Raw genomic sequence first — 18304 nt, 5'->3', positions numbered from 1 at the left:
GCCCCAAGTTCAACATGGCCTCCGCTGCAGAACAACTGATGTCACAAGGGATTTGTGTCTAGGGCTCACCCTTATTAGTGTCCTCTACCCTAATATCAGACAGGGACGTCTCATCCCGTTGTCTTTCTCTTCTCTCTGTCAGAGACTGTCGCAGCAACAGCCAGAAACTCAGCAGGCACAAGATCTTCATAGAAACAATAAAACAAACATGATGACAAAATTACATTAAGTTCTGCGAGACAGATATAATAGTGCATACAAAGTATAGTCAATTAATCATTGAGACATTAGATAATTTCCCTTCATAATTTACATTAGAAAAGTAAACCTACATATATGGTAATTTCTAATAAAGTGAAATATTGGTTTCATTCTGATTCTCATGGTCTGTGAGCACTCAAAAAGCATTCACAATAGAAAACTGATAATACTGATATCGTGATATATTACATTTTGAACAGTACCCATCCAGGGATTCAACATTGCCGTACCTTAGAGCCCAGTTCCCTAAAAGGCACATCTTTCTTTAGGAAAAGCCCAGGCACCTGGTCCATGACCTCAAAACTCCAGATATACTGCAGGATGATGAGCAGGTTGCCGTAGAACACCATGAATGGCGAGGTGAGCATGGCGTACTTGCGCCGGTCTCGCACCATCCACAGCGTGCACGACCAGATGAGGAAGACAAAGGTCAACCAGCTCACATAGGTGATGCTCCAAGCCTGGCCAGGAATGGAGGATTTTAGAGAGAGAGAGAGAGATTTGTCGTTCAGATCGCTACTTCCCCCTTCTTTCCCCTGTAGGGGTTCACTTGTCCAGACTACTGTTCACTTGACTTATTTCCCTTTAATGAAAACCGGAGGGTCTCCCTTGCACAGACTAAGCCTCCCTGTACTCTTTGGGGGTGAGAAACATCCTGAGTATGAATCAAGCTGACAGTAAAGCCCGAAAGGAGGGCTCAGATGATTCAGTGTGTACACTGGACCCTAATTTGTAACACCACGGTCATTATTAAGTAACTGAATCCTTCAGCCTGAGTTTTTAACAGATCACATCGGACAGAGAATGTTTATACAACACTTGTAACTGTGTGACAATATATTAAATATTTATCAGGCAAAAGGTGCTTTTCTTAAACATTGTTCAGCAGGGGTTTCAGGTTCAGCTCACAATGGCTTAGACATAATCGTTTCCATGACCATGGACAGGATGACAGATTTCTGCTGTATGGCAGCGGGGGTTTGTGCGTCACCGGGCAGCACACAATACCCAGAAGCTACCTGTCACTACTAATGTGGCATTGTGCAGCGGGAGCAGGGGCATCTGTATAACTCACCATCATCGCGATGAGTGCGCAGATGTAGCTCTGCTTCATGAAAAAACTAAAGGCCTTAACCACAGCATTCACTCTGCAGGGCCCCTGCTCCCCCCTTCCTGCCGCCTCCGGCGAATTAGCTTCCGAGAACTCGCCTGGCGTCCCATCGATCTCAAACACGCTGGCATCCTTTATCCCTGTCAGAGGACAGAGGCGGGTATAGTTAGCACAGTGCAGCAACAGGGTATGAATACTGCTAGGGCCATTCAGGGATGAAGGTCAAATCTGTTTTCTGAATGGTCGCAAAGCTCCCCAGAGTCATGGCTCCACCACAACAACTTGGTTTCTGGGTGGTTTCAGGGAGACGGGAATCCTCACCCGCATCCAAAAAGGACTGCTCAGCTCTCTGCTGGTAAAGGTCCAGACTTGTGGACCCATTTTCAAGAGAAACAGGTGACCTGAGCTCCAGTGGACCTCCATTGGAGGTCACAATCAAAACCTACAGTAGATATCAAAACAAAATATATAACTACTACAGCGCATTTCACAAATTCTCAGGATTTTACATCTACGGGTTACTCTGACACGTCACATGTATACACCAGCTTAACTGTCGTGTGAGTAAATTCTTTATAGACAGAACTTATGTCACTAACCTCTGGTGTGCCATAGTTGTCTTGAGTAGTGAGAACCTGCAAAATCAGACAAAAATTTACACTTAACTGTACTTTATTCCAACCTAAAGGTGATAATGAAGTGGACAGTAGACAGGTGGCTGTACATTTTTCTCCTCTGTGCGAAATTGTGTTATCCTCCACAGCTCTCTCTTTAACTCTGCTGCACTGAAGCCATCAGTGCTCACAGGCCCCGCCCCTTCAGCGCCGTCCTCCTTTTTAGTCTCCTATTGTATGACAATCCACACTTCAGAAACAATCATTATTTAAGTAGAATCTTTTTTATTATGTGGCTTTTGTTTAAGCTTTTTCGGTTTGGCACCAACCATGTCCACAGAATCCTGTAGCCACAGCCGGATGAGAGTTGCCAGTGTGTAATACAAAACCAAAAGCATGATGGGATTGACAAAGTGATGCCACTCCAGCTGTGGGTTGACATTAAACATCCAAGTGTGGGAGCAGTTACTCAGAACAACCGGAGAGATTCCAAACAAGCTACAGAGAAAGTGAGAGAGAAAGAGAGAGAGAGAGAGAGAGAGAGAAAGGTTTAGAGTCCATCTTTAAATTAGCAACATATTAAAAAATACTTAATTCCATAAATATTTTTGTAAGGTGTGTTGGGGGTGCAAGATTTAAATATAATTTAAATATAAGCAGTCTTCAGTGCTGATCCGGTATTAATCAAGTGGAGGATATGTACTCATATCCTAGCTTGAACAGATAAATCCATCCCTCTCAAGCATACAAGTTTTTTTTTTTTTGTACCGCCATGCCCGAGTCTTGGCAGATGGCTAAAAGTACACATAAAACATCCTGAGGTAATATTTCAACAAAGGAGAAATTTGATATTTCACACAGCTGTAGTAAGAGCCCCACTGCATAGAACACATTGGAACTTCTTCTATGCCTGCTCCACTGCACATGGGTTGTTAGATATTAAAAGCGTGATTCATAAATAATCTTATTTTCTAGATGATTTTATTAAGTATGACCTTCATTATCAGCTAATTGTCCTTCAAGACAGTAATTGGTAATAATTGTTCGGTCTGCAACCATGCTTCTGCTGCCATGACTGTTTAAGCGGGAGTTTATTGTCTGGCTGAACTGTTATTGTTGGAAACATTTCCTGGCCCCAGCTTCAACTCTTTAAAGTGTTTAAATTCTTGGGGGGAAATTTCTGAATTCTGCTGTGCAGAATATATTAAATCTTCTGTCTGACTGCATTATTATCAACAATATTGTTTTAATTTGCACTAAGACTATTGGCATTTGGTCTTTGTTTTTGCTTTTTGGTGGTAGTCTGAGGAGAAAAACAACACCAGATGCCCCTTTAACTGGGCTTAAAAAGAAAGCAAAGTGATGCCAAAATGCACAACACCGAGAAACTCCACTGCTCAGCTTTCAGTTTCAATCAAATATCTTAAACTGAGCAAAATGATTCAGACTTGGCTTCTCACCTCTTGCTGCTGATACAGCAGAAATCAAATAACCAGTAGAGCAAGTTAGCAGGGCATGTGTGTGCCTAAATAGATTTTGGAGAGCAAGTCCATTTAAAACCACTGTAAATCAAACCAAAAGTAAGATAGGCAAAGTCTAGGCAAAGACAAGGTGAACATATTCTGGTTCTCGGTTTTCAAATTATTTATCATATGAGGCAATTCACCTGGCCTGAATTGCCTCACAGGACCATGGGAGGATATTAGGCTACTATCTGATGCAAAAACACAAAGTTATGATTAGGCTTAGTTTTCCATGACATACAAGGAATCACCAGTAGATAAAACTGTCTATAAATGTGCATCCGAGTTGGTGAGCAAGGTAGTTTATTACAAAAGACCAACATGTCCCCTTTTGGTTTCCAAAATATATTATTTCAGACAATTACAAAAAGAGAACTTTCAAAACTGCACAACTGCATTGTATATGATTTTCTAATATATCAGTATGTTCAAGTGAGACAGATCATAGTGTCTCTCTGACACACTCTGAGGGAACCCACATAAAACTGCTGCCATTTGCTTCTAATCTCAGCGTTTTTAAATGAGCCTTTTCTTCTCCAGAATAACCATGGCATTCAGTCCAAATTGAAAAGCACACATACTTAGGCTTTTGCTAGGGTGTAATCACAACTGTGTCTTTACCACAAATTGTAAATTACAAAGCTGGTCCTGATTGTTTCTGTTTTGTGTGCAATTGTCATGAGCCTTTGTATAAGGACGTCCATGAAGAAGCCCTGCTCTCAGCCATTAGTGGTGGACTGAACCAGAATTTGGAGACATTCTCGGATTTATCTGTCACACAAAACCGTTAACCCTGCGAAACAAAACCAGTCTCAATGCTCTACTAACGATCCTTTTTCATACGATAGGCCTTTATCTGTTGTGGCAATTTGTTTCTACAAGCAAAAGTTGTTCATAAAGCTGCCTCCATGTTTTGTGTGAGTGAGTGCAGGGCAAGACATCAGTTCAATTGCAATTTTTTAAATGGTATCATAGGGAAACAGGATCTTATGACAAGCACTGGAAGGGCAACATAAGTAACAGAGAATTAGCATTAAGCTAATGTCAAAACAACTGCCTCAAACAAAAGTAAAAAAATATGAACAAAAGACACAATAAAAAAGTACTTAGCTCTTAGCTGCTTAGTTTTTAATGCGGTTTAACTATTTGAATGACTGTTGAGCAGTTTTATTGTGAAATTGAAGCGATTGTCATTGTGAAACACTGATGCACAGCACACGGTGACACAACGAAATGTGTCCTCGGTATTTAACCGTCACCCCCTTGGTGAGCAGTGGGCAGATTGTTTCTTACCCGCTAGGCCACCACTGCCCCAGAAAATATGGAGCGCTTCACGGATTAACCTAGCCAACACGATCGAATAAAATCGAATTAGGTCGGTCGAACGATCGAAATGTGATGTTATCGTCACATTTTTTTTCCCTCTCACATCCATTACATTTCCAAAAGCATTGCTGTCCACCATCCACATACAGGTACATGGTATCAGCTTTTGCGCTTTGTTGTCAGTAACAGATTGGGTTGGTGTCATTTGAAGTGTAGCGACCACAGTGGGGCAATTAGTCCTGTATCCGGCTCTCGGGGATCATTATGGAACAATATTACACTTTACAGCTTCTCACCGGCTGTCGCCATTGGTTGTAGCGCTTAGCCACTGGGTTTCTTTAAAAGACTCGGATCGCGAGCTAATTTGGATGAATTGCGCCTACTTTACTTGCGTGTTTTTTCTTTTGTTTTTTAAGACAGCTTTGATTTTTTCTCTCTCTCTCTCTCTGCTCTCCAGCCGCATGGTGATTCGTGTAGAGTTCCTTGAAACCAGCTGTGCAATTTCAGCTACAGCCAAGAGCGGCCCTGTGGTAATGGGAACCACCTGGCCGTGTGGAGCTGCTGGTGATACTTCTCCTTCCGAGCAGGTCTGGCTCAGACTGCCCTCATCTGGGGAACAGGGTCCCTGTGCCTGGGTGGTTTGGGGGTGGGAGATCGGTTGCTGACACAATACCTTTTGTGGCAGCTCACAAAAAAAAAAAAGTCAAGTTTTATGAACTGTCTGATTGTTTGGACAATCCTGATATGCAGCTACTAAAGACAAAGGGACAGAAACAATAGCTTCATCCGTGGTAAGGGCGTTCTGTGACTAACCAGATGAATCCCAGATGGAACACTTCACATGTCGAACGGTACAGGTTTCAGAACAATACTTTTGTATTGTATACAATTGCATTTTGGGACAGTTAACCCCTTAACATCTCCGAAACCTGACCCACATTTCATGTATTTATTTGATGTAAAATGATAAAATGACACCATGGCCTTTTCATCATTACAAAATCTGACAAACAAAATGTTTTTGGAACGGATCCAAACAGCTGATGCTCATGAGATTTCCTATAGGTGCAGAGTATTGTCAAACTGACGAGTAAGTAAAGGTTGAATAGTCTGCGCCCATTCCTGTTTATTCAAAATCACATCCGAACTGTCTAAACAGCCCGACATTGTGAACCTTAAATATGCTTGTGTTTGGGGTAGAGGTCTTCTAGCTTTCATGCAGCCTTCCAAATAAACCTTAGCAGTTTCGACAGGGCAGATAAAGCGTGAGACAAATGAAATATAACACGCTGAGGTGCCCTGACCAGATGTCAAACATGTTGTTGTGTGTTGTCTGGAGCAGGGCAGAAGAAACAGATGTTTTATGTTGCTTTTAATCTTGCGGCGCTACATCTACTGACAGCTCACTGCAGAAAGGAATGCCTTCGCCCTTTAACTCCGCACCAACGCCGATGTTGTTGATCAAAAACAAGAACACGAGAGATCCCAATTGAAGCTTATAGTCACCTGAAACGTGACCTCACGCCTATCAGTCCTTACCAGAGAACACCGTAATCGCACCTCTAAATATGTGGTGTGTCTGCAAGAATCCTTGCAGGTTCGAATCCCGATCCACTACTGAGGTGCCACTGAGCAAAGCACCTTCCCCACACGCTGCACTACTCACTCAGGGTGATGGGTTAAATGCAGAGGACAAATTTCACTGTGTGCACTGTGTGCTGTGCTGCTGTGTATCATGTGTGTCAATCACTTCACTTTTCCCTTCATAAATGAAATATGTATTTACGTAAGTATCTAACAAAATGTACTAGCCAAAATGTTCTTCAACCTTAGTGCGTTTTCAGTATGCATTTAGTGGTATGCAAAGAACAGCCCAAAGCAGCAGGACAGCGGGGTAGAATGTAAAATTATATTTCAGCAGTCATAAAACAGGCAGTAATGAACTATAAACTCTGCTTTGTACACAAAGGCATATTTTAAACCTTATTAAATCATCCCCTTTGGGTACAGTATGTCAAATAAAAAATCAGCTGGTCCTGGGGCTCCAATTCTACCAATGTTTTCAAAATGTCACATTTTATTCTTCACGTGACTGTCCCATTAGAGGGTGGTTTTGACTGAGTTAAACCCCACCATAGGGTTTGGTCTCTAACCTGGCATATCTGTCTCCAGGGTGGATGGCCTCCTGGAAGAACTGAAACTGGTAGAGGTAGAGCACAACCAGGTGTCCGGCACTGAAGATGGCCATAAGCACACAGAGGCAGCTGAAGACCAGCGGGTCAAGTGCCCGGCAGAAGGACCACCACGTGCACAGGCCCAGGAACGTGAAGAAGTACACGGTGGATGTGAGGGAGGGCAACATTATCCCTGGATGAAGAGACAGATAGTATGTGTAAGCCATGAATAGTGTGTTATCACACCCACTTTAATAATGTCTGGTCAGCAGTGGTCCTTTAATTAGAATGCAGTAGTAGGTGGAAACAGCCAATAACCTACCTATGAGGTACATAACACATAATAAACATATTTTTGCTGTTGTGAGGGGCCATTAAAAACATATGCTGGAGGTGACCTTTACCTGTAAGGCCCAGTAATATTGTTACAACTACTATCCCTGCAGTGCTAATGAGATTCCCAATGATCTCCTTGAGTTTGGACGCCACGTTGGCGACCTGCCGCAGGATCTTTAGCCTGGTGCTCTCCTCCAGCTCCTCGGCTCCAGGCAGATTGCACGCCTCTTCTACATCAAACTCCTCCTCGAACACAAGGTCGTCCTCCACCTCCAGCTTCTGCTCCAGCTTCTCATCCTCCTCATCTTCTTGCTCCTATAGTTTAGGGAACATTTTAAAACAAGCTCAAGATGAAAACACCAAAACTCTCTAAGACATTTGTACAGAATTCTTTTTGTACTGAATTTGTACTGAAGCAGGATTGGTTGATTTTGATTTTATACATTAGCAAGGTGATAGATGAGTTCGTTGATCTCTAGGCTACTGTTGTATTATATTTGCAAACTTCATTCAGATATTACATTTTGAATGCAGAAGCCACAACACAAGAACTCACAACACCATGTGTCGCTGCAATCAGTGCAGTTGGCAATAATAAAGAGTTTAAAAAATAACAGCAAAACTAGAGAGCTTAACATTCTTAAAGTTGCTGAGGATGTGGAGCACCACGGCAGACGCAGCGGAATGTAAATTAAATTAAAGCTGGCACGCCGGGCCGGCATATCTAATTCCAAATTGTTCCTCAAATGTTTTTCAAAAGCTGCCTGAACTGCATCGTCTTACTGCAAGGTGGTCCTATCACCCTATTGGTGTGCTGCAGTTGTAGACATGGGGTCACAGGTCAAATGCAGTAGATCAGATATCCGTCCAAAACCAGAATTTACAGTTGTATTAAATTCTAGATTAAGAGTCTGCTGATGGCTCCAGACCAGGGACGGGCAAACTACCCACCATCCTAATGGTCCAGGTTGCAACAGAACGGTGCAAAAAGACACAATTTTTTATTGCCATATCGTTATAGCACTTAAAACCTTTAGCAACTTTCACTAGGTGGCACATACGTATGATGTGATGTTCATTCCTCCTAGATATAAAGAAACAGATCAAAACACGCACACTTCAGATACACAAAATGCACATATCTAAAACATTTTATTCCAGTGTGATAATGAAGTACAAAAGGATGATTACTTGGGTGCACTGTACTTTCTGTGTTAATGATTGTGTAAATATGAACACTGTGATGCCTTTTTATGTTTATGTCTGACATGTATGCATCTAGTGCTGGCCCAGCCCATCTGTCAAATGTGGGCCCTGAGCTAAAATGTTTGCCCACCCCTGCTCCAGACCCTGAAATGTGGCATAACTGTACTGATGATTTGTTAAAAAACATTTTAAATTTTATAAAAGATTAAAAATACAGGCAGGAAAATTTGCATGAACCAAAGCTATTCTGAAACGATTACTTTAAATGTAATTATTTTCTTCTTACTATTTGGTATAATCAGTTTGACAATTTCTGAATATCAGCATGGCTAAATAAAAGCCCCAACATCTCTCAACACCAAATGGCAATGAGCAAAAGGATTCGCTGAGCCAAGGGCAAATTTTACATTTGGCAGTGGTTTATACAGATTAGAATGGTAAAATATACAGTTTATAAAAGTGAATTACCAATGCTGAGAGAAATGTATTCACCGAGTCATTCTACACAGAGCTGAGTGAAGAAAGTGTAAAAACCAGTTATTACGCTGCACTACTAGAAAGATAATAAGACATGGCTAGCTTTATGCCACATCTGATGATCTCAGCCTGAAAGTCGTTAGCTTTATTTCCTCAAAATGTCACCCGTGAGGGGTCTGTGCTGCCGTATCTAAAATGTCTGCCAGGAAGATCAAACAGCGCTGTTATTGCTGGAGCGCTCTGCCAGCTCAAGGTTGTTGCGGTGGGAAGCTTTTGGTCAGATTCACTCAAGCGCCGTTTAAACAGCTACATCCTCTGCACACCCCTGCTCCCGAGTAAAACCTGCGCCGGGGCCCGATCAGTTGTTTATTTGAAGGGGCCCCGGCATTCAGAACGAAACCTCCGGAGTGTTTGCATCGGCCACGATCTGGCTTATCATACGGCCGTGGTGAATGAAGACTGTGTGCTCTGCGCCACTATTTATCTTGAGCTTGAGTTGAACAAACACACTTTTCTGGCAGCACTTGAATGAAAATACATTTGAGGAATTTGCTGCATGTCTGTGTCTATGAGCCGACTGAATAAAGTTGTGTGTTCGTGGATGGTGTCAGTCCACTGGGGTTTCGGGTGGAGTCAAGAAAGGACACGTTCAGTTAAAAGATGTGTGATCGCCGGGTACCTAAATCATATCAGTGTTGCCATATTGGAAAAATGCATCGTTTTCTTGTACTTTTAATTTGATTTTATAGATAAAATGTACACTCAAAATTCACCCAAAAAATATGAATGAAATTTATTTAACAATATATCTAATCATTCAATATATCTAATCAACATCATTATTATGTTCAAATAAAATAATTTTCTATATTAAAATACATAAAAGTTTGGTATGCAAAAAGGTGTTTCTTTCAAAAAAGAGTCATGCCAGCCTTTAATTGCTTGGCACAGTCCGCCTGAAGACGAATGGCTCTAATGAAATGTTCTAAGCACGCTCTGCTGTCCATGGTGCTGAATAATTCAAATACTGTATATATTAGCTTGATTTCACTCTTGACATACCACAGGAGAAGAGAAGAAAGCTTTGTGCTGGGTGAACATTTAGGTAAGGGGTGTTAATATCCAGTTCTGGAGAACTGCAGTTAAACCTCTGGCAACACATTCAAAAAAATGTACCGTGGCCCTGCAGGAACACCCAGAGTCTGTGGAAGCCATTTCATTTAAATATAATAATACAATTGGAGGTTCATCTGTGCACAGTGCATGCTGGGATCATGAACACGTCAACGTTATATAAGTTTAACTTAATTTGTCAGAATGTTGATATTTATACTGTAAATATACACAGGTTCACACACAAGCACATGCACACATACTTGAAAATGTGGTTTTAATTATTTCCTGAATCATGGGACATTGGGGGGGGGGGTTCATTCCAACTCATTACCACCCGTAAGCAGCCTGCACATTTGGAGTGAACACCTCCCCAGATTGTTTTTATTAGGAGACTTTTTGCCGAAATGGATAAAAACGAGGCTGTGAAGTGTGCATTAGTGTGTAGACAGAGAGAGAGGCCGACAGAATGACAGAGCAGTAAGAATGTAACTTTAGCACCTCTGCCACCGAAAACACAACACCCACTAATGCACTCCAGATGTGCAGCCCCCCCACCCACTACTGCCACACAGGCACCCACCCTCACACAGGAATGCAAACGCATTGTTAATAGGAGCTAAACCCGAAAAGATTAGGAAGTGGCGGAGCAGTGCACACTGTGCGTGCTGCGGCAACCCAAATATTGAGGTAAGATTAATGTTGCATGGCTGAAAACCTTCCCAGGTTTGCACAGGCAAGTATTCATTGGCTGGCCCGTGCGATCACATATATGCTGAAAAAACTGGAGGCTATTCACCGTTAAAGTCATGCACCGCCCTCTGACAGCATGATGATTTAAATGTGGAGTCCTGCCAAATGAGTAGCGTGGTGATTAGAAGAAACAGCTCACTGTGATTTGGAAAGCCGACCTGTGCCAACATGAAAATGAATTATCGAGGATTTAAAAAAAAAAAAAAAAAATATATATATATATATATATATACACACACACACACACACACACACACACACACACACACACACACACACACACACACATATTTATATATATAGTATATACACACACACAGACACACACACTTATATACATGCTTATTTAGGGAAATAGGCAAGTTATTGTTTGGCCTTTCCTGTTCCATGCTAACAGTCTATCCATCTGTTGACTCCACCTGTCAACTTCTTTGAAGTGTGCAGGAGAGTGAGTCACGGGCACCACATACATCACACTGGTGCCAAACATGCCATTTGTGCACTTAAATGCTGCCTTCATTGCAAAACAAGATGTGGCCACAGCAACTGTCAGACCAAAACTGATTATACGCCAAACGGCAGCCAGGTCAAACACTACGTATAGGGCTTGGGATGAGAAGTCAGGGGTGGTTGGGTGGTGTGCAGATGTGCAGCCCAAGCCCAACCACCCACCATCCTATTTTCCCAATCAATTCTTAATAAGAATTGTTTATTAAAATGTTATTTTACATACTAGGGGCAGTGGTGGCCTAGTGGATAAGGAAGTGGCCCCGTAATCAGAAGGTTGCTGGTTCAAATCCCGATCTGCCAAGGTACCACTGAGGTGCCACTGAGCAAAGCACCGTTCCCACACACTGCTCCCCGGGCGCCTGTCATGGCTGCCCACTGCTCACACAGGGTGATGGGTTAAATGCAGAGGACAAATTTCACTGTGTGCACTGTGTGCTGTGCTGCTGTGTATCACGTGTGACAATCACTTCACTTTTTTTTATTATCAATGAATTGTGATAAAATTAAATTATGTTTTGTGAAAAACCCTTATAAAACAGAATTAAATGACTTTTAATTAAAGTCACACATTTAGACATTGTCTGTTTCACACCTGACTCAGCTAAAAACACTGGGCCACACAAGCAGCAGGTTCAAAGGTCACACGGGGTATCTCTCAGCACCAGATCTGGCAACGTTTTGTCAATTGGTTCTGACCGAATCCCCTAATTTTTCCGTTTTTAATTGTGGCAACCAAGAAGAACAGATCATTTCTTTAAAAAAAAAACTTCTTTTGTCCAATAAAGTTATTATTATTATTTTTTTTATAACAGTCTCTTTTTAAATGGCTCTTTCCTTGCAGAAATGCAATCTGTACCATAATTATAGGCACAGGGTAATGCAAGAGATACAAATGCATAATCAAAAGTAACTAGTACCTCAATAAAATTAAGGTCCAATGCTGACTTTTAAGTGAAATCAATAGCTTCAACATATTGTCTTTCTAACATTTCTTAACCTCTTTAGGGTGGATTTATGTTTTGAGTATTATAAGTGAATTATAAGATCAATGCAATCAATTGTAATCTGAACTCTAGACTCCAGCCTATCATGTTATCCCAAGATACGTTATTTCTTGTGAAGCTGTCATAGCTTTGAGATAATAAATACTTTGAACCTGCATAATGACAGGAGTTCATCATTTTTTTTGTAACTGTGGTTAGATCACACATTCTGCCGAGAACACAAGGCCTTTGGAGAACAGGCCATCAATCCATCAGTGTGCTCCCTTATCACCGCCTCAGTTTTTACAGCATTCACTTCACCTCAGCCAGCTTTATCTCACGTCTGGACTGTATTCCCAGACTAGAAGGGGAAAAAAGCAACAAAGGAACAATGATGATTTGATCCAGTAGGAGATGCTCTCTGTTTGAACAGTAAAGCACAGTAGTCCTGATACAAAAATATCATGGCCCTATGATGTATAACATGTACTCATCTATGAAATAAGGTACAGTGCCTGCCTCCTGCTGTGAGTTCTGGACACTGTTTTGCACATCAGCTTTCCAGACAGGAGGAACAAATAATGTCCTTCTGCATTACCACTGGACTGGCACTGGTGTTCTGAGCACCAGACTGCTGTTGAATTGTCTGCAGGCAGGCGTGCTGCTAAGTGATAGGTGTCAGTTAATGCTCCTACCTGCTTGTCAGTCTCTGCAAAGTCGTTGTTGTGCTGCTGTGATGAGTCTTTAATAGCTGGTTTCTCCAGGCTGCGGCATAGGAGCCACGTGACCAGACTGGCAACAAACATGCCGATGTCCGGGATGAACACTCGGATGCCGTTCCCGGCATCAGCACCTCGAACGCTGCAGAAAGTAGAAATATAATTAACAAAAGCAAAAAGACAAGCAAGGTATGATTCATCAAATCATATCAAGTTTTTTGCAATTAATATGTTTATGGATTTTAAAGGATCATAACAACATTTAGATGTACAAATTCTATATATAGGGCCCCCTTTGGAGCATGTTCACTAATGTCATATCAAGTATGTTTTCAGGATTTACAGAAATAAAAAGCTATAAACAAGAAAAAACTGGATCCGTGTCATGGAGAAGAGAAACTAAATACCCACAAAGCCCTTTTAAGTGGTGTGTAATTATTTCTGGCACCCAGAAATTTTACTTAATTTGTGTTTTCATAAAGGAAGAGCTTTGTGGTGATTGACAGACAATTTAAACCCCCTGGTGTCAATACATGTAGCATAAGTTACATGTAGCATAAGCAGGTGGTAGTAGCCTAGTGGTTAACACACTTGTCTATGGACCAGAAGACCCAGGTTCAAATCCCACTTACTACCATTGTGTCCCTGAGCAAGACACTTAACCCTAAGTTGCTCCAGGGTGATTGTCCCTGTAACTACTGATTGTAAGTCGCGTCTGATAAATGCTGTAAATTTAAATGTAAATAAGTGTTGCCAAATTCATGATTTATTCACCCAAAAACGATCCAAAACAACGCACAAAAACCAAAAAAATACATGGTAAGTACTTAACAGCTGTGACACCTTAAAACAAAAAATTTGGTTTCATAATATCTATTATAAACAAGTAATTGCCCAATCTGGCAACACTGGCTAGTATCATGTATTCCCTTTTAAATTTTTTTTGCTTGTTATATTTCTTATATGGCAATAATATGTATAATAATACATAGCCACTAATATTTCAGTAATATTTCTCATTTATAACATCAGGCTCCTTTGTCCTCTTAATGTGACAGTACTGGGGGTCAGATGGGGTAACAGGCGCAGAAGCGGGACATTATAAGTTAAGGATATTTACTAAACACAAATTAACATGGTTCAAGGGCCAAAAAGAACAGACAGAAACACAAACAAACCCGAAGGCGTGTGACTATCTCGGCAGGAACTGAAACACAAATGCAGTTGCGCGGCTAGGCGGCTGCTACCCTCTCTTATGGAGCCCTGTGATTGACAAGGGCTCCCTTATCAGGAGCCTCGGCACAGGCTGGGAGCGCCCTACCCCTGGGCATCACATGTGCACAACTTTATGGCACGTCAAGCCAGTCCAGTACACGTACAATACACATTATATTACAAAAATGTGGTCACAACAAATCAAAACTTAAAACTGGAAAAGGGTTGCCATGAATTGGCCTTTCATGTCGAGGAGCTTTTTGCACAACAATGGAGTGAGAAGCGTGTTAAGGGAAGAATGCACAAAAACACTTCACAATAATGCTCCGTGATTCCCGGTGTCCTTGAAAGTGCTAGAGCGTCTGGTTCTCATTTCCTTGCTCCACTGAGCTTTGGCCCTTTTAGAGGCCAACCAGTCCCTCGCCCCAGCAGCATTTCTAACCCGCCCTGCCAGTGTTTTAAAACGTCCCATTGTAGAGCAGATCTGCAGCGCTTTCATGCTTGTCTGGTTCACGGTGACACTTCCCAGCAGTGCCTCATTTTCAGACCTTTAAAGCTTTATGGACTAGAGGTGAAGTTACACCGATGCTAGAGTTAAGCCGAACTCATGTCTAAAAATACCGGGTCATAGGAGAGCTGACAGGAATGAACCAGGTCACCGTAAACCTTATTCCATTCTGTCACAGACGAGGTAAAGTAAGTGGTGGAAAAACACTTCAAATGGCCTAAATAATCTAAGATCATGTCTGTGTGAACAGGAACAGTAGGGGGTTATGGGTAGGATGGCCATAAATAAAAGTTCTGTCCACATTGGTTGCACTCTGGCCTGAACAGGGCCACCAGAAGAACGTAGATAACATGCAGTCCAGGGGTACCAGTGCGTTGACCTGCAGCTTGCCCCTGCACCCAGCTGAGTTCAGGTCAACGCCAATATTACATTTTTTGATTATTTTGACTGCAGAAAGCTGCGGCTGCGTTAAATCCTCCTGAAATGTTTGCATGCACACACAGTGCACAAACCCGCGCTTTGAAAGGCGAAGCTGCGACGGCGAGTTGGGACGCAGATGCTTTGAAGGCAGCAATATTCGCTGCGTAAAATTTAATAAGCGGCAGACGCCGCTGGTAGGGAAACACTTGCAAGCTCGTGGTGATTGGCTCTCCTTGCACAAGTAGTTGGTGTAATGAAGCCTCGCCTGTGTCCAAACAGTTTGCACTATTGCCTCAAAGACGCTTTCATCTCAGCAAGCTCATAAATAGAAAACTGCGAGCTGGCAAAACAAGCGCACCACAGATGGGACTGATTTTCAGAGTAGATAGGCCACTCGGATGGGCTGCGTTGTTTTTTTTTTTTTCTCACTAATTTGTTATTTAATGTATAACCTTACAGTTAATTTACATTAACCCTAGCCAGTAAACCAGGGCTGTACAGACGAATTCCTGGGGTACATTTTTCATGCATGCAACACAGCAAGGCACAAAATAAATAAATAAATGAACAAACATATACATATATTTATATATGTGTGTGTGTACATATATATACACACACACACACACACACACACACACTGCTTAGATTAATGTTTTTTTGCTTAATTTAATGTTTTTCTTTGAGTTGATGTGGATCATGTGCATGTGACTTATTTATGACTATTTATATGATTTTATAATGGTAGATTTTAATGCTTGATTGTGAAGTAAAACTGCAGTAAATCTGCAGTTTTGGATTGGGGGAGGCTACCAGTTAAATTAAAATATGTAAACCATACATTAATTTTAAAATTGACATTTCAGCCACGTTATTCACGTTATTTCCACAAATACAAAACTGTGACGGGGTTTACTGGCTAATGAACCCTAAAGGCTAATAACCTCGGCATGTGAGACGTGAGCGTCGGTAGGCGCAGTGTTTACGGTGCACTGGTGTGGGTGAAATTACTGTAAAGCCTTTGAACTGATACATGTGCCAAAGATGACGGCCACTTGGCTCCAGAGCGCAGCGGGGGACCAGAAGTTCCTGCTCTTTATTTAGTGGGCGTAAGAGCGGCCTGTGTCTGTGAGTGGCAAGATCCCAACACGCAAACACAAGAAAACACAGTCGGCTTAGCATTTTATATGGCTATTGTGGGACTTTTGATGAAACCAAAATCATTATATTTCAACTGTACACTCAGACTAAAGTTGATCCATTAAAAAATTAAACGGGGAACTGTTTAAGAGGGGGGAGCCAAACAGAACATAATCAGCCACAAAAGATTCCAATTGCAACTAAATTAGCATTTTTCTTCTGCTCTGTTTTCAAACTGAAGGATGTGAAATGTGGGTTAATTGCATTGTTGCATTCACATTTCCACCAGTCTATGGACATAAAGTTTATGTTAATTAAGCACCTCCACTCACCAATAGCTGTGAAGTACACAGAGCAAGGAAACCCATTATAGAAACGGACAAACCTCTGTTTCTGTACATGAGTGGGTAGCGATAAATTCCTAACAAAAAGCTTGTCATCAGGACATCTGCTTTCTAGATAATCAAATCTTATCTCCTTAAATAGCCTCTTAATGAGGATGGTCTGCAAAAATCTTTATAGGGCAATACAGCAAATGTAAAAGGATGAATTTTGTGGATGCAAAAAAATAATAATCAAATTTTTTGGGAAACAAACTCACTGCCAAATCAAATCTACTGTAGATTAAAATTCTACTCTACCTTAGTTTTGTGACTCAATTGGCAGCCATTCAATTTTGTCTGAAAATGTCACATGTAACATTTGAGAAATCATGTTTTAAATTCACGGTACTGGCAGTCATTTACCTGTTGTACAAATGATTACTTTTTAAATTAAAGCAGCACTTCATATTCAACACATCTATGCTCTTTACGATTTGCCGTTTATGCTCCTGGGCTCCCTCTACAGTTATATTTAAATCACTTTCACACCACACTTCACCACCATCTTGAGCAGATGTACATGTGCATGACTGAGAACGAGGACTGATTGTGGAATTAAAAGAAAACAATAATGCACATGTGTTTGAGAAAGGTGTGCAATGTATCATGGGTAGCGGAATCCTGGAAGTTATGAGAAAGCACATTCCTGCTGACTTCAGGTAAAATTGATTATCACCATTTGCAAATCCCAATATGTTGAATGGCCCAGAGCGTGAGAAGATACATCATCTATGATGTTCATATTTCACTGCCTTCGTTCTGATAAAATCACGCTGTCCTAAGCATGGCATCGGTGAGATGAAAATGAAGACAGGCGAGGTGAAACCAGAGTATCTAGTCGGACCACACACAGCAGCCAATCGAGGCTTTATTCAGAGAACTTCAGCACAGAGTGTGTCTCACCAAGGCGGTTTTGGAGATCAGAAGGACATTTAAGAATGCTACAGAGCACACAGTCAGTAAGTTTTTGTTTTCGAATTCTGCCATAAATGGATGCCTACTTTGCTGGCAGATGTTTGGTATTATGCCTGAGAGCCAGAACCCCTTTTTTTTACAAATGTGCTGAAAACGATGAGTCAAACTGCAGAAATACTAACACTAACACTTGGAACGAGTGCCGAGGATCCAGACGTCGACTGATATCTGTTCGGGATTAAATAACAATGGTTCCAGTCTAATTGAATTCATGGAAATGATTTCAATCAAATCACAGGATGAATTAACAAACAGAAAATTCAGGAAGGAGCAGAGACTCGTTCCTTCCCAGTGCAAAACCACAGCAAACAGGAATATTCACATGTTAACAGACACATCACACAAGTGAACAGGTAAAAGTCATCTCTCAACATAATGATAGTTTAGTGATAGCAGAGTGATTAAATAAAAGAAATTCCAGAGTAAGGTGGATATCTATTAGATGTGATATTTTACCACATTTAATACAGAATTAAATTAATATAGTATAGTATATTTCTATATGTATGTAATACATTTTTGAAAACAATTTTGACAACATATGTGAGGGTCTGAGG

The 18304-nt window shown here is 41.3% G+C and overlaps 1 protein-coding gene across 3 annotated transcripts in view; it reads right to left on the bottom strand.

Moving 5' to 3' along the window:
- The window catches only part of piezo2a (piezo-type mechanosensitive ion channel component 2a), a 76986-nt gene that overhangs the window by 25940 nt on the left and 32742 nt on the right, over positions 1-18304 (bottom strand). For 2 of the 3 annotated variants that reach the window (XM_028960514.1, XM_028960523.1), the window contains exons 5-14: positions 13083-13248; positions 7414-7660; positions 6989-7202; positions 2316-2484; positions 2097-2216; positions 1972-2007; positions 1694-1814; positions 1337-1512; positions 492-722; positions 70-184 (exon numbers count right to left, since the gene is read on the bottom strand). In XM_028960514.1, the coding sequence (XP_028816347.1) occupies positions 70-184; positions 492-722; positions 1337-1512; positions 1694-1814; positions 1972-2007; positions 2097-2216; positions 2316-2484; positions 6989-7202; positions 7414-7660; positions 13083-13248 (1595 nt within the window). Of the gene's footprint in view, positions 1-69; positions 185-491; positions 723-1336; positions 1513-1693; positions 1815-1971; positions 2008-2096; positions 2217-2315; positions 2485-6988; positions 7203-7413; positions 7661-10940; positions 11076-13082; positions 13249-18304 lie in introns of those variants that run through there. The other variant, XM_028960531.1, reaches the window with a different exon arrangement.

Source organism: Denticeps clupeoides, chromosome 2 (assembly GCF_900700375.1).
Source record: "Denticeps clupeoides chromosome 2, fDenClu1.1, whole genome shotgun sequence".
Lineage (NCBI taxonomy): Eukaryota > Metazoa > Chordata > Actinopteri > Clupeiformes > Denticipitidae > Denticeps > Denticeps clupeoides.
The sequence above is the reverse complement of the archived record's forward strand: the minus strand, read 5'-3'. Positions and strand labels throughout refer to the sequence as shown.